General features: G+C 39.9%; 1 protein-coding gene across 5 annotated transcripts in view; it reads right to left on the bottom strand.

Annotated features, from left to right (window-relative positions):
* The window catches only part of CPED1 (cadherin like and PC-esterase domain containing 1), a 271,872-nt gene that overhangs the window by 8,240 nt on the left and 238,343 nt on the right, over nucleotides 1–25,289 (bottom strand). For all 5 annotated transcript variants that reach the window (XM_046669323.1, XM_046669321.1, XM_046669319.1 and 2 more), the window contains 4 exons: nucleotides 14,456–14,676; nucleotides 14,098–14,199; nucleotides 13,609–13,696; nucleotides 9,425–9,571 (listed from right to left, as the gene is read on the bottom strand). In XM_046669323.1, the coding sequence (XP_046525279.1) occupies nucleotides 9,425–9,571; nucleotides 13,609–13,696; nucleotides 14,098–14,199; nucleotides 14,456–14,676 (558 nt within the window). The remainder of the gene's footprint in view (nucleotides 1–9,424; nucleotides 9,572–13,608; nucleotides 13,697–14,097; nucleotides 14,200–14,455; nucleotides 14,677–25,289) is intronic.

Below are 25,289 nucleotides of genomic sequence, written 5' to 3'. Positions count from 1 at the left end.
CTTTGGGGAGAAAAAGGAAAAATAAAGTCTTAAAAAAAAAAAGAGAAATGTATACTATTGAAGCACTTTTTATTTGGTCTAGTCATTCTGAGGCAGGACTTTCAATTCAAAATCCACTCACAAAATTTACGACCAGCTGGAAAAGTAGCCTAAGAATTCACAGAAATGGAATAAAAATAAAGCAACAAACAATAGCTAGAAGCCAGTCCTTACAATTCATAATTCCATTTCAGGAAATCCTGCAATTTTTACAGATAATACGAAATTCTTTCATCTACCCTCCCCCAAATATTTAATTATGGCCACATGAAATACGCTATGTTTTGATTGAAGGGAGTCCAACTTCTGAATGGGTCAAAGATGCTGAGGATTAGAGGGCAAGACTAAAAGTTTTCTTTAGGAATGAGGGTTTTTTTTTTTGTTTTCTGTTTTTGGTGTTTCCAGATTTGCAATGTCTCATATTCTCACCCTACCTCCAAACCTCCAACCCTTCTTATTCTGACAGCTGGGCCTTTTTAACTCCCGCCCCTAGACAGAGCTCAGTTCTTCGTTCCGTGAACATATTCTGCTCTGAGGTGTGGAGATTGATTTTAAGGAGCTACAGACCAATAGTTTGCCAATTTAATGTTAAACTGTGGGTTCTATGTTGCACTTCCATGCAGTTCCCCAGAGACTAACTCCCCTGTCTTTAAACTCAGTTTCCTAAGTGCTTGATTATTCATGTCACTGAATTCTTGATACTATTTGAATGACCTTCGTTAGTCTGATTGATTACAAACTAAGTTCCTACCCTGCTCTATTTCAATGTACATCTTGGGTCTTGGAATCTATTTTGACCTTAACTCACAGGTATTTGCTTCCATCTATCTCGCTTGAACTTAGAGTTTTCTTTTTTTAAGAATATGGCACTAAAATGTTACTTAGAAACAATTTGTGGGTACCAACACTTCCACCTGTTGGCTTCACTGTAGGGATGTGCTCCGCACTACTCTGGCCTTTTTAAAGGAGCTCTGCTATTAAGCATTCAATTTCTTGTCAGAAGAGGTCTCCAGAGGGCCAGCCCCATGGCTGAGTGGTTAAGTTCGCGCATTCTGCTTCAGCGGCCTGGGGTTCGCCGGTTTGGATCCCAGGCACGGACCTACACACTGCTCATCAGGCCATGCTGAGGTGGTGTCCCACACAGAACTAGAATGACTTACAACTAGGATATACAACTATGTGCTGGGGCTTTGGGGAGGGAAAAAAAAGAAAAGGAAGAGCTCTCCAGCCTGCTGACAATGGTGGTGCGTGCCTGTCTGCTGCTATCCTAGGGGCTTTGGGAAGAAGTTTAGGGGTTCCATCCCTCAGGTGCCAAGTTTCATTTTCATCTTTCTAATTGCAGCCTCTAGATTGATTGCTCTTTACTATACTGTGTTTCTGAGTCCAGATGCTGCTGTTCAATTTTTAAAGAAATTATATGTATCTGTATAGGTTCTTGACTGTGTGGGGTGGGGGTGAGGGACCTGGGGCCCACTAATTTGCCTACAGACTTTGAACCAATTGTTTTCCGACCTGGGCCTCAGCCCTGCCTTCCTCAGCACTTGACTCCTTCAGCTCTGAGCCACAGAGGAGCCGAGGGGCAGGTGTGTTGCAGCTCTGACAGGTTTCTCCTCTCCAGGCACTTCGCGATGGTAACTTCCTGCCAAGGCGAAGTCAATTCTTAAAACGAATTTGGCTTCTTGTCTGTTAGGATTTATTTCTTATTCTGTCTTTTGGGGGGGTGTTGAAGAGCTTTATGTCTTTAAAGTCCTTGTAGTGGAGTTTCAAGTGGAAGAGTAGATAAATGCTTGTGGTCAATCTGCCACATTAAACCTGGACTCTATGCATGATACAGACCTTATCCTCTGTGCTAGTTTCCCCAAAATGTGTTTATTGAGGTGTTAATAGTTGTTACTAAAAAAGAAAAGTGGTTCGCTGGTCAAAATGTTTGGGAAAAACTGGGTAAAACCAAGCTAAAAAGTCTCTTGCTATAAGGGCTTTTGGGATTGTTTGACATACTAATATCATTTGAGAATCTTTAAAGTGGAGGGGTATGCAGTATTTCCCAAACCACAGAACCTGTTTTCATAAGACAAGAACATTAAAACATAAAGTAGGAAATGCTAATCAAGAGAGTTCAAAGTCCAATTCAGCACTTAAAGATTGGTGCTAAGAAAACCCAGAAGTGAAGGATTACTGCAAAGAATGTGAAATAGTGATGGGCCAGCATCTCTTTCTTAGTGATCTTGACATTTTAGGTTCCAGTATTGCTGAGGCTGGGATGCATAGCTTCCTCATTGGGTCACAATACTAGTTCAATGTAGAGTGATGGACTCTCTCTTTGTTCATTCTCCATTTGATTATCCTTCTTGAGCGAGAGACCCTGATGTAATTGGTATTACCACCATTCAATGTCGGGTGCTCTCTTTGGAACAGGATTTGGTACGAAACCATCTCAGAAAAGGTTGTGCTTCCTTACAGCTAATGGATCCATTTTCACCAGGCACTGATCTCTGATCAACCAGTAGAAAAAACTAGAATTCGACTTGCAGATGATGGAATGAGCACTAATTATTTTACACAGAAAGGACTGCATGAAATCACTTTCTCAAAAAGGAAGTGTAGGAATGGTAGGCAGTGGAAGCTTCTGAAATTCCTCTTTAGTTACAGAGACACTGAAAAATTTTAAATGATAACATTGGGTTTGAAGTATAGCAACATTATCCTTGTGGGGGCATGAAGGACAAATTAGAGTAGTTGAAAGTGAGGGTTCTCAGATGAAAATATTGAAATAGTCTAGGGCAAATAAATGATGGGGAAGAAGAGACCCTCCAGTCCACCTTGTTCATTTATCAGCACCCTACCAGCTATTTACAATGTCCTTGAGCTGATCCTGCCCCACATTATCAGGGGCCTGGCCGCAACTGTCCTACCCTCCCGTATTCTTGACATATCCCTTAGTATTGATTATTCCTTCTCTGCTGGTAAACACGCGAAAGTTGTTCCTCCTAGAAACTGCCCCTAGACTGCTTTTTTTCTAAATGCAATATCTTTCCCCTTTTCTTATTTTCACTTGTTGAAAGGTTTTACCAGCCCCCTTTTCTCATTTCTCATACCTCTTCAGTCTATTGTAGTCTAATTCCTGTCCCCATTATTTTGCTGAAACTACTCTTAATATGGTCAGAAAGGACTTTCCTCAATGCCAAAATCAATGACTATTTAAAAATCCTTATCTTAATAGATCTATTTGTTACATTTGACAATGTTGACCCTGTTTTGATCTCTCCTTACAAATTTTCACTTTTTGGCTTTCCATGGTACCACATTCTACTCAAGTTTTCCTCTCAATTCAAATGCTCCTGTTTCTCCAAACCTTCCTTAAATATTGGTGTTTCCAAGAGTTCCTCAACTTTTCATACTCTACTCATTCTCTCTGGATGAGCTATTCTCATGGTTTCAACTATTACCTATTTTTGATGGCTTCCAACTGTTTATCTCCAGCCCCACCCTGTCCCTCAAGCTTCAGATTTGTATATCTAACTGCCTGTCAGAGATCTCCACCTGGATGTCCTACAGGCATCTCAAACACAACATGTTCAAAACTGAATTCATCATCTTTTCACTAAGCCGGAAGCTTCTCAGTTATTCTTTGTCTCAATTGCTGGTTCAGCTCTCTAATCCATCATCCAAGTTAGGAATCATCTTTGACTCTTCCTACTCCCTCATGCCACAGATAAGATCTGCCGCTACTATTTTTTTTAAACAGGGCTTGTATTTGTATGCTTCTCTCTTATGCTTGCTGTCTCTGTCCTGGTTTGGGTGAGCCTTTATCATCTCTCACCTGACTTCTGAGAGTCTCCCAACATCTCTCCCTGACTTAGTCCTCTTCGAATCTTCCCTCCTCACTGTTATCAGACTTACCTATTTGGAACAAAGACATGATCATCTCATTTTTCTCTAAAACCTTCTGTTGGCTCTCTAGCACCTACAGGATAAAGTCTAAGCTCTTCCCATGATCTGGCCCTAGCCTACTTTTCCCAGTCCTCTTTTATAATTGATGATCTACAATATACAGAATTGCTTGTGATTTCCTGAGAACATCAGGTTATTTCAAAGCTACTTTGGTTCACATTGTCCCATGCAGTTGGAATGGCCTTCCTTCCACCATCGCCCTATTACTTTGACCAGGGCCTGCTCATCCTTTAACAATCAACTTGAGCAGTTTTCAAGGAGAGGCTCACTCAAACCTCAGATTGGGTTAGGTGCCCCTTCTTGGTGTTATTACAATATCCTATTTATATCTCTAACATGCCACTTAAGATATTGTTTCATAATATGGGTTTTTATGCCTGACCCTCTGACTACAATGTCTTGAGAGCAGAGAGCGTATCTTACTTATTTTTGCTTCACTAGTGTTTAGCTCTAGAACCGCACTCACAAAACAAATGTTGGATGATTAAGTAAAAGAATAAAGAAGGTTGAGGCAACTGGAACAGTGTACAGGGGAAAGACATGGGAGAATGTGTAGGGAGTGAGCAGGACTTGGTAACTTGCTGGTTGGAGGTTGTAAGGGGGCTTGATAAGGAGGGGTTGATGGGGGGCATCAATAAGGAGGAGTCAAGGATGACCCTAGCTTGTAAATGACAGTGCAATAAATTTAGCAATACTAGAGAAGAAAAAAGTTTAAAGGGAATATTAATTCTCTCTTTGGGAAGATGTTGAGTTTGAGATGCTTATGGGAATCCTACAAGACATTCTTCTAGCTCCTTTTATAGCAGTTAGTACAACGCTGATATAGACACTCAAAAAATTTATTGAATTAAAAATCGCTATTACAAAAAATAGTAATTGCCATTATTAAAATAGCCATACTGATAGCTAAATTCTGGGATCAGATATATATGTTAAACTATATTTGGATCAGTTGTTCTTTTTTCTCTAAAAGTCATTACTTCAGTTTTTTAGATAGATAAATTTAAAGGCTTTTTGCTTCATTGTGTTTAGGATAAACTTTTAAAGTGTGAAGGAAAAGGGGGAAAAACTTGAGGCCCATGGCATAGAAGGAAAACATTTCTAGGCCAGATAAGCTTTTGGTTATTTAATTAAGACTAAATAGTACAGAGTATACAGTGAAGACTAAATAATAATGGGAAATCATCTCTGACAAAGAACTGAAAAATCTCTTCTTTACATGGTGCCAGAATCAAAGGAAACCTGCTGGTATTAGAGCTGGGCGGAGATGCCAAAAGGCTTTTTTTTTTTTTTCACTCAGTCACAAGCTATAGCTACATTTGCCAGAAACCAGAGATATCATATAAGATATGTACAACTGATTAGACTGATTAATAATCACATAAAAATTGGTTGCGGATTTGCCTCTTCTGTGGCCAAGCTTGGGCTGGTAATATTTTTGCATCTTTCCCAGGTTTTAGCTTGTTCCTGGTAGATGTCTGCCACATAACTAAAGGCAGAGGCCAAAACCACTCAGGCAAGAGCTACCTGGATCCTGTTTGTTGTCCTGCATGAACATTAGGAAAACGAAATTCCATTTGTACCCACGAAGAGAAACACCTGTTTTTCTAATCAGCAGAAACATTTTAGTCAAAACTGATGGACACCAGTTGGGAAATTGTTTCTAGATTCATTGTGGCAACACAGTCTCTCTCGGGTGCCTTGACAGATGAAAGAGATGGCCCAAGAGCTTTAATCTTACCTATGGCAACAAGAAGCCACTGGAGCAGGTTTGTTATGTCTATGATAGAATTCTCACCACAAATCAAAGAGAACACGTCAAGATCTTACTATAACAATTACGCTAATCCTTCTCAGGATTAGGGTCCTATCCCTGACTCTATTGTGGGAATGGTTTAATTAAACACCAGAAGACACGAGGCTCCCCAATCCAAATTCTTATGGCTCTAATACAGCTGATTTTAATCCCTGCTATTACTGTATGACAAATTCCTTTGCCAGCTCATAAGATGAGCACAAAGTAAAAAATGGTTATTATTAATGAATTTCTACCCTAGAATATGCTTTGCATGAGACCAATAATCTATGTTTTCCTGTCTTACTCTCTTCATCATCAAACTATCCTTTGCATCCTTAGATTTTCTTGATTCTTTATAATAAGCTGAGTGATTTAAGATGTTGGGTGGTGCTTTAGAAAGATTATAAAACATCAGTGTCAGCACTAGAAACTTCCTGAGGTACAAGTGGTACAAATTGTTTGGGAGTTAAGCAACAATCATGCCTGAGTGATGAATGGGTTTTGAGACTGTGTGATGAAGGGAGCCAGTTGAGAAAGACGATCTTATCAGCTCTGTGTTGTAACTGGAAAGGCATATGCTCCCAGAGCTATTTCAACTCAAGTGTGAAAACTTCAAAATGGAGAACTCTGCTCCAGAATCAACTGAGATAATTTGGGGGATACCTATATAGCTTGCCATCAAGACGGCACACATTAGAAATAAAGTTTAAGAGAAAATAATTTGTCTATGATAATTGCACACAAAAAATTATAAAATCAAATAAGTGAAATAATTTTACCTGACATGCTTAAATCATTATTTTGCAAATTAAGGTTGGTTTTTATTAGTAATAATTATAAGCCAATATTCTAGTTCTAGTGGTTCAAAGAGTCTTTTTTGTAGCTCTCAAATTCAATGACTATTAGTGTCAACTGGTTGATGCTGTGGCAGGAGTTACATGTAATGCAATCACGTGGGAAAGACATCTTCTGTTTTTAATTGGAGCCATGCTGGAAATCTTTGGAGAACATCTTTTTAGATTTCCAGAGCACTAAAGCTGAAAAAGAAAAACAGATACCCTCCCCCAAAATACTAATTGAAGACACATTATGTAAAAGTAAATAAATAAATAAAACTTTTCTAAAAGAGGCAAAAAACCAATCTGTATGTTGTCGTAGAATCCCCATTTTCTGTGGTTTGGCAACCTTTAGCTTGTTTTTGTGGTCAACTATGATAAGAGCTGGCTCAGCTGCAAGTTCATTGTTTTTTCCTCTTCCAGGGTACCTGCTCTTGTGTTTCTAAGTCCTGACTTTTTGCAAATAAGATAGGCACTTGAAGGGTGTTATATTTTCTGGTGGGAGAAAAAGTAGAAACACAGTATCCTACAACTTAAAGTCTGTTCTGCAACAACATGACCAAGTTTCAAGTTGCTAGATCAAAACTTAAAATTCCATGCTCTCTACTGTGGGTGCAAACTCTCACTTCAATGAGATGCAGTTTCATTTGTCATACAAAAGTATAACATGAATCCTTTACTAGAACATACAGAAGAACCAATGCAGTGTCAATAACTCTTGAGTATTCATAAAAATCTGAGGAGCAAGATGGATTCTGACAGTCATCTTAGGGCTGAAAAACAGGGTCAGATGAAACATTTAGTCATCATGTCAATAGTCAACCCTCTAATGACTGCATCCTGGTTTACAAAGGGATCCATGTCAGAAAGAACGAGTGAATCAATATCTGACAGGATGATCAAAGGGTCATCTTTTGATGATCAACAACTCCATCGCAGTTTCAGCCGAAGCTCTTGAGATCCAGAGCAAACAACAGTAGCCAAGAAACCTCATATTCCAAAGCAATGTCTGGACAATGTAGGCAAAACTTGCAAAAATGTGGACAAAGTCCAGTTTTGCAAACTCTTGTCTCATTAAGAGAGTTGGGAAGGAAGAGAGAGAATTTCTATGTGAGAAGTTTTCCAAATGCTTTGTGGTCTTTCCCCATCTTGGGGAGTTGCTTCACCCCTGCTTTAAGCCAAGTGAGAGGTGGCTTCAAGAGATCAACTTTGAGAAGTAGACATGTGTCCTTTGGGGTTTGGGGAGCATTAGAACTGTGGCTATAGAGCAGCTTTAAGTTGGCAGAGAGAGTGAGAGTGAGAAAGAGAGAGAAAAAGAGAGAGGGCTGCATTGGAAGCTAACTCTACTCGTAGCAACAGCAGAGCAAGGATACATGAGTGTTTCTTGTGGACCAAATGTGGGCAACTGGGTATAGCAAGCCTAGTGCTATTTTGAATATTTTCCCAGAGGACTCCTGGAGGGGCAACATAACCCACAACAGAGGGATGGACAATTGGAAGCCAAGGTGCCAAGGAAGGAATGCAGCTACAAGAGAGGTATTGCCTCTATCAAGGAAGCTACAGTCAGAGGGCCCCAGTGGTGGTGGTGGTAGCGAGGGAGTCTTCAAGGAAGTCCACAAAAGCACCCTAAAAAGAAAGAATTAGCATCTCGAGAAAGCACAACAGTGGGTTATGCTTATGCCAGTCAAGTATGACTTTTGTTGCCCTTACATCTCCCCTAAAGTGACCCATGAAGAAAGGAGTGGGAGAAGAAGAGTAGCAAAGTCAGATGGGGAAACAGGAAAGAGGTCTCCTGCACCCTCTCCTACGTTTGAGACTGAGGCAGGCCAGAGCTGGGGGAAGGAAATAACTTCACGTGGTTACAACACAGGGCTGGGCAATTTTAGTACTGAAGGGATAATCTTCTTACGCCTAAAAGTGAATGGAGTCCTTTTATTATCTGAAAGTGGTTTTAAAGCAATGGGACCTACTAAGATTTCATGCCAGCTGTAGGGAGCGAACAATCCCAGAGTTTGAAGGGACGGGGGAGAAAAGAATAAAATTATTTTCTGCTATCACCTTATCAGCTAAGCCTATTTAAGTATTGACTATAAATACAAGCATTTTCACCAATGGGGGGGGGGGTCAGGAAGCTAGTCAAAACACAGGCCTTCCTGTTAATGCATTGGATAAACCAATGGAGGAAGGTCATTCATTAGCTTAGCACATTAAATCGTCTTAATTTGTAAGCTACATCCACTAAAGACATTTGCCACCTTCTTTGGACACAATTTCTGACAGGACGGATCGGAATCTAGACAAGGTAAGTGCTCTCCAAGTTCACATCTTCCAGCTTGTATTGACCAGTGATCTAGTTTTCAAGTATCTACATAACTACTAATTATTTATTTATTTATTTATTTATTTTTGCTGAGGAAGATTAGCCCTGAGCCAACATCTGTGCAATCTTTCTCCACTTTATATGTGGGAGGCCCCCACAGCATGGCTGATGAGTAGTGTAGGTCTGTGCCCAGAATCTGAACTCAGGAACCCAGGCCGCCAAAGTGGAATGCACTGAACTTCACCACTATGCCACAGGCCCAGGCCCTAAATACTAATTTTTTTAACACCTCATTTTGTAGAGCCTGGAGATGTGACTGTTACATGTTCTGGTTGAGTGATGATGAATATACATTATTTAATCTCCTCCTGACATAGTTTTTTAATGCAAGATAAGGCTGACAATGCAATTAAAGATACAATAAGAAATTTAAAAAAAAATCAAAAGCAATAAAAATCAGAGAGCCAGCATAAAAAATACCTCATGGAAATGACATCCACATGTTCCCTGCAGAAACTCTTTGTATCGCCCCATTGTTATAGTGAATGTGTCGACCACTTCATAGCCATATTTTTTTGCAGCATCCAGAATAATCAAATTTTCTTTCCATAAGTTCTGAACTTCACTCTGTATTGCAAAGCAGAAGAATGAGAATTTTTATTAAGAGGATTGTTTTATGACTTAATAACTCAAGTAGAAATCATGTAAATTTCTTTTTTACAGATTGGTCCTATTGTGAGATAAAGAATTAATTTCACATAGATTTCCTAAATAAAGATGTGTCCTAATTTTTTATTGAATATAAATATAAACATTTATGTATAAATAAAACAACAATATACAAATATCTATAGTGACACACAGTTTGGAACTTCCCCTTCTACGAAAAGTAGTTAGGTTTGTTGCCCAAAAAGACCCATTGAAATATCTAAAATTTTCAATTTAAAACCAAGATTTAAAAATCACAAATGCTATCTCTGTTTCGATTCTTATTCATTTAATTGTTTGAATTTAATTAGCATCTGTTTTGTGCTTAGCTCTGCGCTGACGGACAGGAATACAAGGATAAATAAATTGTGGTCCCTGTTCTTAAAACATTGCATTCTAATAGGAGAAACAGACAGGTAAATTGTGTACTAAGTGCTTTATTGGAGGGAAATATACCAGGCTCTTGGCTGTGGAGAACAGGGAAGAGCTCTGCAGGAGCAGGGGACAGCTGGACGATGAGGCTTCAAGATGGGGCTCCTGAGCAGAGGGAAGTTCACCAGTCAGTGGGGGTGGGGACACAGAGAAGGGGTGTGTGCGTTGGGGAGCAGCAGAATTGAGTGAAGGCTCCAACTGCTGCTTCTCTGGATCATTTTCTTCCCTCTCCAGCCACATCCCAGGCAATGATCACTCTTGGCGGAAGTTCCAGTTCAGGTCCGCTGTTGAGGGGAGGGACTCCTCCACGAACTACTCTAGCTCCAGGATTCTTCATCGGCTTGGCCAAGCCTTTCTCAGACTGACCTGTAGTCTGAGACCTACCTAATCCATCTTTCTTCCTCTCCCTTCATATCAGACATGTTACAGCCAGACACAGTTCCCAATACATGGTAGAGATTCAAAAAATATCAGAGCAAGATTGAGTGCTATGCAGAGGGTGCTGTGGTCTGAACTCTTCCTGCCTGCTCTTGCACCCTTCCCTTTTTATTCCCAGGCATTCTCCCAAATAAATCCCCTGCTTCTGCAAAACTGTCTTACTATCTGATTCTTAGAAAACTCAAACTGACATAGGGAGGGAATTGTACGCCCTTTGCCTTTTCTTTTCTTTTCTTTTTTTGCTGAGGAAGATTTGCCCTGAGCTAACATCTGTGCCAATTTCCCTCTATACTTTTTAGTATGTGGGCTGCCAGCACAGCGTGGCTGCTAACAGAGCAGTGTAGGTCCATGTCTGGGAACTGAACCTGGTCTGCTGAAGCAGAGTGTGCCAAACTTAACCAAAGGCCACCGGGGCTGGCATTCCCTTTGCCTTTTCTAAAGGACAAAAATGATTTCCAGTTTCCAAGTAAAAAAGCAAATTACTTGCATTTGTTAACCCAACTGCAAGGTAAAAGAAGCAGCATGAAAGAAGCAGTCCACTGTGCTTGCATACCTACTTTTACATGGCATTCAAAGAACAGTGTTTCCCCCAAAATAAAAGTAGTGAAAAGAAAAGGCTCGTAAAGAAGAAGTCTGAAGGAAAAGAGACAGATGGAAATTTGGTCTGTGCCACCACATGAAAAGCGATGCTCAGTATTGTTTGTAGGCTTTTGCTTATCTAGTTACAAGTATTTTCTCAACTTTAAGATGTCTAATTATGAAAGGTACACAGAACTTTATAGTAAGCAGTTCCTAGAGAAAATTTTCTAGAGAAATGTCTGTTCTCTGGGGAATCGACTCTGAGATGGAAATTTGCTTGCAAGAGGCTACTAGGAGAGCGTTCTTGGGATCAACACCTCCGTAAGGGAGCAATATAGCTGCAACAGAGGCTTTCGTGGGTCCCAGCAGGAGGTCTAAAGCTGGGCCGGTCCTTCCTAGACGGCCCAAATTAAGGGAAGGGGCTGAGTCTTGGTACTTCTACACGGGCAAGTTGGGTCTCTGCAGCAAAAGGCAGTTTCTCCTGGGATTCAGGTGTGGGTCATCAAGTGGCCACGCTCTCACCAGCCCAGGAGAATGAATGTCTCAGTCCTAACATGGCAATCTGGGAACAGCCAAATCATACAAAATATCACTCACTCATTCATGCATAAGATATTTTTTGAGTCTAGTGTGTGGTGAGCATTGTGTTTTCCATTCGGGGGTACCAACCAGAGTGAGAAATGCAGCCCTCCCTCCTAGCTTTCACAGAGATTCATCTAGCAGGGGACAAAGATAACCAAGGATTGTATCTGTTGAATGACATGAATGAGGACACAAGACACTATTACAGGAGTTCATGGCAGGAGTAGCCAATCGAGTTGTGTCAATTAAGTCTTTCCAGAGGCAACCAGAGGCAACAGCATTTAAAGGAGCACTTGAAAGGTGAGCGGAAATTACCCAGGGGATGAGGTGGTGGGAGAGTGGGTGCCAAGAGGGAAGACCTGGAGGTGACTGAGAGCATGGTGTGCTTGAAAGCTGAAACACGCTTAGCATGACTGAGCTCAGTGGTGTTGTGAGTGTGTGTGTGTGTGTGTGTGTATTTGTGCATATACACTGGTAGCAAGGGGTAAGTCTTCAGAGGAAGGCAGAGATCAAGTCTTGAATGGCCACATGAGCATATGATAAGGAGTTCAGATTTCTTTTCTACTTCCACTTGCTATTATTCCTTTCTCATTCTTTCTATGGTTTCCCCTCCTCTTCTTCCCTCCTTTTGTCTTCACTCAGTTTGAAAAGACCGATGGGCACCATCAAAGCCCTGGTGGCGGGCACAATGTTTAACACAGTGTCTGGCACATAATAAGTGCTGAAGAAATGTTTGCTGTCTGCTGAGAGGAACTGATCCTGAGTTAGTAACCTAAACATAGGTAGGGGCCACAAGTACTCCAGTTCCTGTGGAGAGCTCAAGCAAAGAAGTAAAGTGGAGCCACCAGAGCCCTCCAGAAGGAGTTGCAATCTTGAGCTATAGCCTTCAAATAACGTTAAAGGAGATTCAACTCATAACCCATAGCAAAAATTATCAGAGGACCCCTTTTCTAATCCCCAACAGTCTCAAACCCTTCAGCTACCCCAGATGCTAAATACCTCAATTCATTTTACATAACCTGAACCCCTCCTTATTCCAAGAGGCTGAACTTGTAGCCGTTACTTGGGCTGCTTTCTACCAGCTCTCCTGTTTTTGCATCACAGATTGAGGGGGCAAAGTTTCAAGAAAGGGGAGGGCAGTCGCGTTATCTGTGCTGGAAAAAGCTAAGCGTGCTCAACATTGCCACAAAAATAAATCTCATCCAGTTTACATATTAAATGGACAGCTTCTCGTCTCCCCAATTCCCAGTGCTCCACCAAGCTCCCCCGAGCAGTTGCACACAAATCTGGCTGCCCGTGCACTCTCCTCGCTTGAACAAGAGCAGCTGTTCTCCTACCTACAGATGTTGTCTTTCTTTTCTTTCCTGAGACTTCTATTAGTGTTGAGACTAATTTACTACCCTCTATAAGAACTGGTCAGGGCCTCTAACTCCTTTCATTTATGAATATCCAACCAGAGGAAAAACTAATGATATGACTTCAAAGACGATTTTTTTAAAACAATCATTCAGGAATCATCTTCAAAAAAGCCACTCTTTCCCAAAATACTCATTGATACTGACAATTTCATTTGTGGTTTCAGCATGAGCCTTTAAAGGTGTATGAAACCTTAGAGGGGTAAGGGGATATTTAAAGCATAATCCTGTCATCTACCCCTCAGTTCTTTATTTTCTCATGGTTTGACACCCCCTTTCTTCTTTTATGAACTCAAAACATTTTTATAACATATTTATGACCTATGGTCTTCTTATCTCCAGAAATAATTATAACTGATTTGAAATCATAATCTTGAAGTATATTATCTCCTTTGGTTCTTTTGAAGGTTGCTAAATATTATGTAGTGCCTTTTGGGTCCTTTTTCAGACCCCAGCAGAGATCTTTATGGGAACCATAAAGTTCGCATAGCCTGGAGGAAATGGGCTTACCTGTGTTAGGAAATGCACGCCCTCCACTGGCAGATGAAACCCAATTCCCAAGGTTTTGATGATCACAAGGATATTGAGTAAATTTTCCCTGTGAAATAATCAGAATTCTGAAGTCATGAACTTCAATTACATTTCTAGATGTTGGTGTTTACATAAGCAAATACAGTGTAATTCTTTTAGAATATGATAATTGGTGTAGAGGACTAAATTCTCATTTTATAGATTTGATGTGTATTAGGGTTTTTTTGTGGATGGAATTTTATGTGTCGGTGGGCATTTTTTGATCCATAGTAAATGTAAATTTGGATACTGAAGAGTCACCTTATGATTAGATGCAAAAGTGTTTTGAGACATTTTAAGCTAGACTTTAAGTTTTTAGTTCTAAATCACAAATTGCTCTTTAAATAACATCTGATAAAATTCAGTCACATCGAGTACTTTTTTCTGTTACTTAGAATACTAATGACAATTATTTTTGCAGAAATTTACCTTTTTAAAACCTTGTGAATAATTTGTAGGTGATTGGAATTAAGCCACTGAACACCACCAACGACCAATACAGTCTGGCCGGTATTCTCCAGGGGACGCGATCTGAAATCCAGAAAGAAAAATAGCACATGTTGCCTTGAAACAGATGGCAAACATTTTAACAGCATTACCTCGCATTTCATTGAACCATATCTGGCATCCTGATCACAGGACCCCCTTGTCATTTCCAACTCATTTTCAGCCATATTATTTGGTATTTAAGCTTTTCAGCACATTTGATATACAGTGAGCAATTATGACCGCTAGTAAAACATCAGTGCATTGTGGCTTCGTGCTGCTCATAATAGTTCCATTGTACCTTTGCAAGAGATGTTCAAGTGCTTTTTCAAACGTTGGTCTTAATGAAGGGCTTATCCAGAACTGGGGATAGTAGGAATAACTGATCAAGGTCTTCCCGCCATTGACGTTGTGGTAGAATTTAGTGCCATGCACCTTCTGCCATTCCTGCAAGGTTTCATTCAGTCTTTCGATCAGATAGTACATTATCCCTCTGTTGGTTGAATCTCCGATGAAAAGAATCTATAAATTAAAGAAAAAATATTTGCTTTCAAATTTGATCTTTACATGGTATAGGAGATAATAGAAAGCAATTTGTTGAATACTCATAAAGCTGCATGTTTAATTGTTTGAAGGACATCCTTTCAAACCGTTAGAAATGACATTCATCACATATTCCCCCAAACCTGTTTATTTTCCTCTGGCATATTCCTAGTAATGGCATTGCCTACTGACACAGCAATGAATGTTTAAAGCTTTTTGCTTCATGTTATCTTCAATTTCTCTACCTCCCTTATGCTCTTTGCTTTCTCATCTAATCAGCTTAACAAGATTTATTGATTCAAATAGGCATGAAGTATTTTAGTGCTGTAAGAATACTTAGAGATTTTCTAATCCCTTTATTTTATAGAAGAGAAAACTTGGAATCCACAGTGGTTAGATTGCTCACTAGAGGTCATGCCACTACTTGAGAATAGAGTCACAGGACAAGAATCCGATTTTCTCAACAGCCGGCTATGTCCCAGGGTGCATATCCCAGTGCCATTTGCCCCAGAACTCTCCCCACCCATCACTTCATTCCCATTCCCACCAGCACAGCCCTGCTTCAGGCTCCCATTGCTTCAAAGCTGTGCTATTGTTAATGCTCTCCTAATGGGTCTTCCTTCTTACACAATGGCTGCCCCTAATTCATTCTACACACCATATTACTGGGATAAAGTTCGAAATGCCTAGTTTTGGTCATCCGACTTTCATGCTCAAAAACCTTATTGGCTCCCATTCTATAGAATCAAGTTTAAATTCCTTAAGTTCAGCTAACATTTGCTGAATTTTTATTGCGTATCAGGCTTTGCTACGTGGAGATTTCACAGAGGGTACTCTCTTTTAGTCTTCATAATTGTGAGGTTTGGATCATTATTTCTGTTTCACAGATGAGGAATTTGAAGCTCAGGGATTGAGGTCATAAATCTAGTAAATGGGGAACACAGGACTCAAACCCAGGTCCTTTCACTCCAAGTGCCCCATCCTCTCGACACTTCCCCTCATGAAAGCAGGTCAGATTCCTACTTTTTTGCTGAAGATGATTTGCGCTCAACAACATCTGCTTTTCCTTGTGCTAATCCGCCTGCCTAGAAAGTTCCTCCCTCTGCAACCTCACCTGTGTAAATGCTACACAACCTCCAGACCCAACATAAACATCTCCCCCAGCAGGTCTTGTCCAATGCCTCAGCCAGAATGACCTTCTCTGTCCTCTGTGATTTCATTATAGTTTTTATTTCCATTTCATATTTTATCAAAGACTATATGAAATTATGGCTATTTGTGTCTGTGTCTTTTTTTCTCATATCAAGAAGTACTTGAGGTCAGAGTCAGGGTTAATTTCTAAATTCTAATTTCCCCCATAATATCATGCACGCATTTTAAAAATATTTTTTGAATGGAAAGTCAGTGACTCTTGTTAGAGACAATCCCTTTTAATGTCTTTGGTTAAGGTGTACTTTGTTCTTTGTTTTTCTTTCTCTCTCTGTTGAGATTTCTCTTTCTGTTAGTCAGGCGCATATTTTTTTTCTGATTTTAACATCATGCATTGCCATCATTTCTCAGGCACTACTGCATTTGTCCATTCACAGCAAATTTAGTGAGAATCTGCAAAAGTTTATTCTTTCCACAGTAAGTATATTCAAGTAGCTGTGTGAAGACATCCAGAAAGCATCTCCTCTTTGCCTTCAGATCAAGTACTGTCACCACAAGCATCATCAAGCTAAGCTGAATAACATAAGATGTGAAGGCCCCAGTCACTGACTCTCTGGGTCAAGCTCCATTTGGGGCAATAAAATTCCACGAGGATAAAATAATTTGTGAAATCACTTGAAATTTTTCTACTGGATTTGATCTATTACTATTTCTGTTTGTTTTCCTGGTCTAGATTTCTGATTTTTAAAAGGGAACTTTGAATAATCTGGGAAGCTCTTAATTTCAGATACTAGTAATTATCCAGCTCCATCTGATTGGTTTGCAGGGGCTGCCACAACAAATTATCACAGACTGGGTGGCTTAAACAACAGAAATTTATTTGCTCATGATTCTAGAGGCTAGAAGTCCAAGGTCAAGATATTTGCAGGGTTGGTTTCTTCTGGGGGTTCGCAGACGGCCGTCTTCTTCCTGTGTCTTCACATGGTCTTCCCTCTGCGTGTGTCTGTGTCCTGATCTCCTCTTCTTATAAGGACACATACTGGTCAGGCTGGATTAGGGCCCACCCATATGACCTTATTTTACCTTACTTTCCTCTTTAAAGGCCTTATCTCCAAATCTAGTCACATTCTGAGGTACTGGGAGTTAGGACTTCAACATAAGAATTTGGTTGGGTGGGAACACAATTCAGTTCTTAACATTGGTCAAGGAACTTTGGATCCAGCTTTCCAGCTAAATTGCCACTATAGGTTTTTCTTAGAGGTTGTTTTCATTTTAGTATCAAGATGCAATCCCACCTAAGGTATCTCTAAGCAGCCAGTAAGATCATTGGGTGTCTGAATTATGGGCTATATAAACACAAACAGTAAGATTAAAGCTTTTTTCCCCTACCAAAGTAGCAAAGATTTTGAAAGCCCTAGTGAAAGTATGAGTTCAAGGAGACAGACCCTCTCATGTCTATGTAAGCACCATGAGGGAGGGTTTCTGTCTTTTTTTTTTTTCAATTGTTGAATCTCAAGTGTCCAGAATAATGTCTGCATAAAAGTCAGTTCTCATTTGTTATCTGGATGAATGAAAACTTTGCTGTTGTGCGTATAAATTGGCAGTTTTAAGGAATTCCACTTCTAGGAAATATTTAAGGATGTCTATTAAAATATATTTTAAAAGCAAAATAAATTGAAGCACATATATGTCTATCAGATTGATTATATGGAGGTATAATCATACACTTGAACTCTTTTCATCTTTTAACAATGATATTGTAATATGGATATATTGTGGTGGGGAAGATTTCAGTTAACTTTGACAAAAAGCTGATTACAATAAGAATATAAATAAAGACTGCATTTTTGTAAAAGTAAGGCATGTGGATGCATAGAAAAGGGTCCTGGAAAGTCAACTGGGGTTATTTTGAAGTGATGATATCTTGATGGTTTATTCTTTTTGCTCCTTTGTATCTTCTAAAATAAACATATATTGGCTTTTTATGATACTAATTAAAAAACAAAAGCAGCAACAGAAATAATAATAAATTCATTTTGTTTAAAAATTTTTTGAAAATTCACATTAAAATAATCAGCTTAAATAAACTTTATTTCTACTTTTGTAAAACAATGGCTTAAGAGAGTCAGGATTAAGCACTGGTTCAAGAGACTGATTACAGGAATAATGTTAATCATATTTTGGAATTCCAGTGGCAACTCTATTCCAAAGATTGAATCACATTTTCCTGTGCAGCATCTCTTTTTCGGCCCTATGATGCAGGGAGGGGAGCCTGCCTCCAGCAAGGTGGGCTCTGGAGAGGAGCAGAAACATCTATGTCTGGATGTGTCATGAGAGGCCAGATCTCAGTTTATCTGTGAGATAACAAAGGTGCGTTTAGAGGAGTTTTGCATCTGTTCTATGCAGTGTGTCACCAAAAAGTATATGGGGGCTGGTATTTTTCTTACCCTTTTTCACACCATCATAGACCATAGGACCTAGAAGTACATCATGTTCCTAGGCTCTATTAAAGCTTGGGGCTTGTTTAAAAATAGTCTTACTAAAAAACCGTTAAATCGTTTAATTATCTTTATTTTCATTTCTAATTTCTCAACAGTATAGAGTCTCTGTATTAGGTGGGACAGGCTGAGTGCCATAACAAATAGAGCTCCAATATGTCTAGTGGTCTAAGCACAAGGGAAGATTATTTCTCCCTCAGGAAAACAGTCCAGGAGCTTCTAGGCAGGTGTATGTGTGGGGGTGGGGGCACAGAGGTCATTCAAGATCCTAGGAAAATTAAACTGTGCCTTCTCAATTATGGTTTCCAAGAGCTCCCTGGGCACCGATCTCCAGCTGAGGAAGGAGTAAACAGCTGCCAGGTTCTATGGGCCCACCCTGGGAGCTGGGCACATCACTGCAGCTCACATTCCATTGTTTAGAAGTCATCATATGGTGACACCCCTAAATTCAAGGGAGACTGAGAAATGTAGTCAAACTGTGTGCCAGGAAGAGGAGGAAATGAGTTTGATAAACACTTAGCTGGTCTTTACCATATTCTCTTATATGCTAAGTCTTTTTGGCAAAAAACTAAATCCTAAATTCAGATTTTCCACCTGAGAATACGCAAAAGTATGAAGTATATGTAAGGCTAAATTATAATCCACATGATGCATAAAAGGACTTCTATTCTCAGAGAAATTGGTTTCTTGGGAAAAATAATAGCAAGAAATATCATATATTATTGAAAATGCAACCAAGACTCTGGGAATTTTTGATTGAAATATAAAATGATTTTCATTCCATTTTATTTCATCATGAATAAAGAGAACTAACAATGATGATACCTAGACATCCAAATATTTTACTCTGTTACTCTTACAGAGTTTACCCTGCTATTCTTATAGAATTTCCCTGTTTACTCTGTTATTGCTTTCTCCAGAGCTACCAAAAGTAACAAGGACATAGCAAAGCAAGTTATAAGGAAATGAAAAGAGAAGTGTTGGTGGCTATCTGGGTTGAGTCCATACAAAGTTAATAAATTGTCTGGAGCTTGTTAGCTTCCCGGATTCTTCTGATCTGTTGAGGCTGGGAAAGAATTGGGTATATGTAGAATCAATAGACAGGAAAAAACCTCTTGATTTAAGATAATTTCTTTCCTTCCTCTCTTGCGTCTTGTATAGATTCTATCTTCAGTGTTCACAAAAGTAGGGATATTTCTTCAGAACCAACAGAGTGTATGTAGATGCCAACAGAGGACTCAGTCCAGCTAACAGGAACCCACTGGAACCTTCCAAGAGGAAGTTATACAGGAGTACAATAGGAGCTACCCGTCCATTAATCTAGGCAATGCCTGCTTACTGGAGAGCTCTCACATTGGTAAATAAAGGAAATGAAAGTGAGATGAGCAGAAGTCTTACTCATTCTGTGTAGTTCAGGGCCAAGTATGGCTCATATGTTTAGAAAGCTCTACAGTGATTCTGATGAGCCTCTTGATTGAGCACCACTGCTCTCATAAGATAAATATTCATTTCTAAACCAGGCAAGGGGCGATTATGCTCTAATATGAAGCTGAGACTAATCAGATGGCTAATGACATTCAGGGCATGATGAAAATCTGGCTCAACAAAGCATTTCTCTGTAAAATGTAACATGGCTACAACAAATGTTTTCCAATGATGCATTTTGATTAAATTGGCTACAGATGACCAATCAAATTGCTCTTTGGGGTCAAGAACAAAGGTAAATTGACATTTAGGCAAATCACTCTCAAACACAGGAAATTTGACAAAAAAAAGGAAAGAAACAACTAAACAATGTCACATAGACATAGATCTTCTAGCTGCTTGGAACAAAATCCTTTGTCTCTATTGCCATGCCATCTGGATTGTCGGCATTGTGTATGTCATCCTCTCCTGGTGAGAGTGGGATGTATTCTTTTCCTTTTATCATCCCCCCTTTTGTGAAACTGACAATTAATTGTGTAACCATAATAGAATTCACATATTAGTCTCATCATATTATTATAAATTAACCACACTTGAAAAATTTAAATACCTTTAACCCCTAGACACTGCAAACATTACTTAAAAACGTAAGTTATATTTCCTGCTTTAACAGTTGAGTTTAAGTACTTTCAGTAAATATTGCCTTTTTGCATTTCTCTTTTTTAATTGCATTCTTCTCTCAGATTTTTTCTACTGGTTTAAAATCTGAACAACGTTTTCAATGACAAACAAAACAAGAGCTTGTTAAATTCAGTTTGGTCAAGCTCTTAATTTTTTTCAGTAGTAAATTTGATTATCATTATTCTATACTATTTCCTCTATATTTTGCACTGTGATTACAAAGTTATCCTCTGATAAATTTTTATAAATTCAGAGTTTATTAAGTAAGAGGTGAATATCTATTTAGAGAAATGTGATTGAAAACATAGCTTGTATATTTCAATTGATTTTGCTTTGATTTAACACAATTACACATCACAAAACCTATACATGCATGCAAAAAGCTATAAATGAAATAACTCATATTTGGATAGATTTAGAATTTAAAGAGTCCCGCATTTTCCTGTGCTCCATACACAAACAAGTATGCCACAGAAATGAATACAAATGCTTCAAGGAGAACCTTTGTTCCATCTTTCCTCCAGAGACGACTCTCTGTTCACGTTGCTCAAGTGAATGCAAATGACTGAGGTATAGAAAGCATGACTCCGCTCTCACGCCATTAAGCACAGTGGAGTTCCTGGTCAAGTTACCAGAAACTCGACCCCTTTTTAAATCTCCATTATTTTGTGTCTTGTTCCTTCCCCACAGGTGGGCATGTATTTCCACATAAAGTCTTGCATTCATCAATGTAAAATAGTAGTAAAAAAGATGTAAAAGGTCACAATAACAACATAAGGAAATTCAACAGAGAGAAATGACTGCTTGGAGATTCTAAAGAAAGCAAATGCTATTTGAAGGTCTAAGTTTCCAATAATTCTCATGCGCCCAGTCAAATTCTGTTGCTTTTTGATCTGATTCTTTGGAGAAACATAACTTAGTTTAATGCATCCCCAAAAGCTGAAGCTTGTCTTGATTAGGGTTTAAAATAAGGTTCTGTTTTTGGTAGCACATTTGCACTCCTTATTCATGGCAACAACAGCAAAACTTTTGGATTCTCACTGTAAAAAAACCTGTCTTCCCTTTTTTTTTTTTTGCTGACATCTGTGCCAATCTTCCTCTTTTTTTGCTTAAGGAAGATTAGCTCTGAGCTAACATCTGTGCCAATCTTCCTCCACTTTGTATGTGAGTCACTGCCACAGCATGCCTAATGAGTGGTGTAGGTCTGCGCCCGGGATCTGAACCTATGAACCCGGGCTGCCAAAGTGGAGTGCACTGAACTTAACCACTATGCCCTGGGGATAGTCCCCTGAGTCTGTCATATTAATTTAAAGTCTTCAGGCTAGTAAGGTTACTATACCATTAGAATTTGCATGTTTAGGTATATTCCCACTTTTACATAATCCAAGATGCATAAATTGGAGCACACTGAAAAATGAGATACTCAGAATCCTTTCTGGTCCACTCCTCACCTGCTTGTCTCCTGCCCATCATCAGTTCCCTCCATCCTCTGTTCCCTGCAGTAAGAAGGAAATCAATGAAAGCACTAGGCTTGAGTGAGAGGACTCTCACCGTAGATTCTTTTGGGAAGAAATGAAGATCTCTATTTCTTTCTAGTTCAATTAAACTATTTCAAAGTAACGTGATTGGTAGATTGCCCGTAACTACCACCACCACTCTGCTCAGGCACTTTCTCTTTTAGTAGCTCTTCTAGAACCTCAGAGTCCAGGGCAGACGCCAGCATCTGTGCTTTTCCCTGCCTTTGTGACGATCACGCTAAGTTGTAATGGCCACTTCTCTCATTTGTCTTCTTCTGTTAGAACTTTAGCACCTTGGAGGATCATGTTGTATGCACTTAGCACAGATTCTTAGCTCAACAAAAGCTAGATGAACGAAGGAACAACGTAACATCACAAAAGTTATAAAAAGTATTCTGAGCTTACTACTCTGTGGTGACACATGAGGGATAACTGATGCTGCAAGGTTTCTAGTATGGGACAGCAGAGTTAATCTGATGGGTTGGATGAATAGAAAATCACTTCATCTGGTGGGATCAGAACTAGTGCAGCTTACTGATCACCAGTCGGAAGCTCTTACTACTCCATGATCCTGCCATCCTTATGCATACGCGAAGTGAATTTCTGTATAATGTTGTTTGAATGATATGTTTCCTTTCTTGAATGTTTGTCATGGTAGCATGCGAGCCAAAAAAACAAACATCAGTATATAAGGTATTTAAAAAACAAACTGTCTATGTTACTTGTTTTTCGATGTTTGTAATTGACATGCTTTAACATGAATTTGTCTTTGGAATAGAAAGATGATTTAAAAAAAATTCTGGGTAGGATGAGAACTCAATTGTCTTAGTAACGAGATATAAGGGTTTCAAGATCACTTTGTGTATTGATATTTTTCTCATGGAGAGTGAAAAATAGAAATGCTGGGAAAACCTTTTGCTAACCTACTCCTCTTCATAATGGAGCTTTCTTAAAATAAGTGCTATTTCATAGCTGCAATTGTGAATGTTCACACAATCATCTCTGTGCTGTGTGGTGTCGGAGTGTATGTACCTGTCAGTATTTTACCAAGTCCTGTGGTTCTGAATAAAAAATCTATTTTTCTGGCTCTCTCTCCTTTGCATTTCCATTGCCTCTGCCCTAGTTCTGATTCATACAACCTTTTTTTTTTAAAGATTTTATTTTTTCCTTTTTCTCCCCAAAGCCCCCCGTACGTAGCTGTATATTCTTCGTTGTGGGCCCTTCTAGTTGTGGCATGTGGGACGCCGCCTCAGCGTGGTCTGATGAGCAGTGCCATGTCCGCGCCCAGGATTCAAATCAACGAAACACTGGGCCGCCTGCAGCGGAGTGCGCGAACTTAACCACTCGGCCACGGGGCCAGCCCCAAAGTCGCTTTTTTTTTTGTTTTGTTTTGTTTTTGTTTTTGTTTTTGTTTTTGTTTTTTGGAGGAAGATTAGCCCTCAGCTAACTACTGCCAGTCCTCCTCTTTTTGCTGAGGAAGCCTGGCTCTGAGCTAACATCCATGCCCATCTTCCTCTAGTTTATACGTGGGACGCCTACCACAGCATGGCTGCAAAGCAGTGCCATGTCCGCACCCGGGATCCGAACCAGTGAACCCCGGGCCGCCGAGAAGCGGAACGTGCGAACTCAACCGCTGCGCCACCGGGCCGGCCCCCATACAACCTTTTAAAGTACAGATTTTTAGATCTAAAAAAGTGCTCACACACTGTAAAAATGAAAACAAGACAGATATTTAAAATGATCTCTTCACTCTTCACCAGGCATGCTTTACTACCCAGCTGGCTTCATGGACATGCGACCTGGTCAGTTGCACAGGGTCCGTGCGGTAGAAGGATCCTGTGTTCCATTTATTGCTCTGCTTTTGCCTTCTTGAAATTCTTTATAATTTTGAACACAAATCCTGCGTTTTCATTTTGCAGTGGGCCTCGTGAAATATGTAGCCGGTCCTGTCACCACTCCACCGCTCTCCACTCTCCTCCACTTACGTAATCATTGTTATTAACTGTTACTGTAATTAACTGTTACTCCCAGGAATTTTCTGTGTGTGTAGGCATGTTTGCATGTATGCATTAGTTTTTACATGGATGGGATTATTCTATACATGTTCTATACTTTCTTGGCCTCCTCAGTGTTGCATGATGGAATTTTTCCATTAAACAAGCCTCTGCCTCCCGGGAACCCATTTCCTCCCCCCCAGGCAGTCTTCATACTGCTGCGGGATGATTTTTCTAATTCTGGTTGTGCCACTCCTCTGCTAAAAATGTGCAATGCTTCCCTGTTGTGTATAGAATAAATTAGCATCCTGGTAAACAAATCAGACTCTGTAGGACCATTGCCAGTGTGCTGGCAAATTTGAGTTTCTGAGCATGCAAGTCTGAAGGACGCCTCCGGACTAGGAGAATCACTAAGCTAAGCCCTCGCTGTTAAGCAGCCAGCTAGCTGCCCTCTGCTGGCATCACCTAATCTGAACACAGGCCTTTATTTTCAGACTTTGCAATGTTGCATCTCTCTAACAGGTAGGAAAAAGGGATTTTCCCTTTTTCTTACCATTACTTTGTAGAGTTGCTGATAATCAGCCTTGAAATTAGAAGACACAGTATTAAGAACTACATGTTTGCGGCCCCCTAAAATTCATAGGTTGAAACCCTAACTCACCATGTGATGGTATTTGGAGGTGGGGCCTTTGGGAGGTAATTAGGTTTAGATGAGGTCATGAGGGTGGAGACCCCAGGATGGGATTAGTGCCCTTATAAGAGGAAGAGACTAGAGCTCTCTCTCTGCCTTGTGAGGACACAGCAAAAACACGGCCAATGGAAATTGGGAAGAGGGCTCTCCCCGGGACCCAACCATGCTGGCTCCCAGATCTTTGACTTCTCAGCCTCTAGAACTGTGAGAAATAAATGTCTGTTGTTTAAGCCCTCTGGTCGATGGCAGACAAGGAAGAAAGCTTTCAGCTTTCCACAGAGCTGATTAATCTACGGCATAGGCTTCTTATTATTTTACAGAGGACGAAAATGAGCCTCAGAAGCAATACGTGTCACGTCGAATTTACTGATGAACCTAAATTAACATCTACTGCCTTTCAGGTTAATAGACTGTGACATCTTGGAATTTTCCTGAACACTTTAAATTTTGAGGTCAGAACAGTACTCTGAGAGAGCTTACAGAAGGCTGACTGTTATGGCAACAATCATTTTTGTTTCTCCCAGTCCTGCATTTCTAAGATATGGGGGTTGAGTTGTCCAAGTTGATAGTTAAAAATGCCTAAGTAGAATAGGCGGGACCAAGACGGCGGAGTGAGTGGTCTTCTTCATCTCTCCCC

The sequence above is a fragment of the Equus quagga genome, chromosome 8, assembly GCF_021613505.1.
Source record: "Equus quagga isolate Etosha38 chromosome 8, UCLA_HA_Equagga_1.0, whole genome shotgun sequence".
NCBI lineage: Eukaryota > Metazoa > Chordata > Mammalia > Perissodactyla > Equidae > Equus > Equus quagga.
The sequence above is the reverse complement of the archived record's forward strand: the minus strand, read 5'-3'. Positions and strand labels throughout refer to the sequence as shown.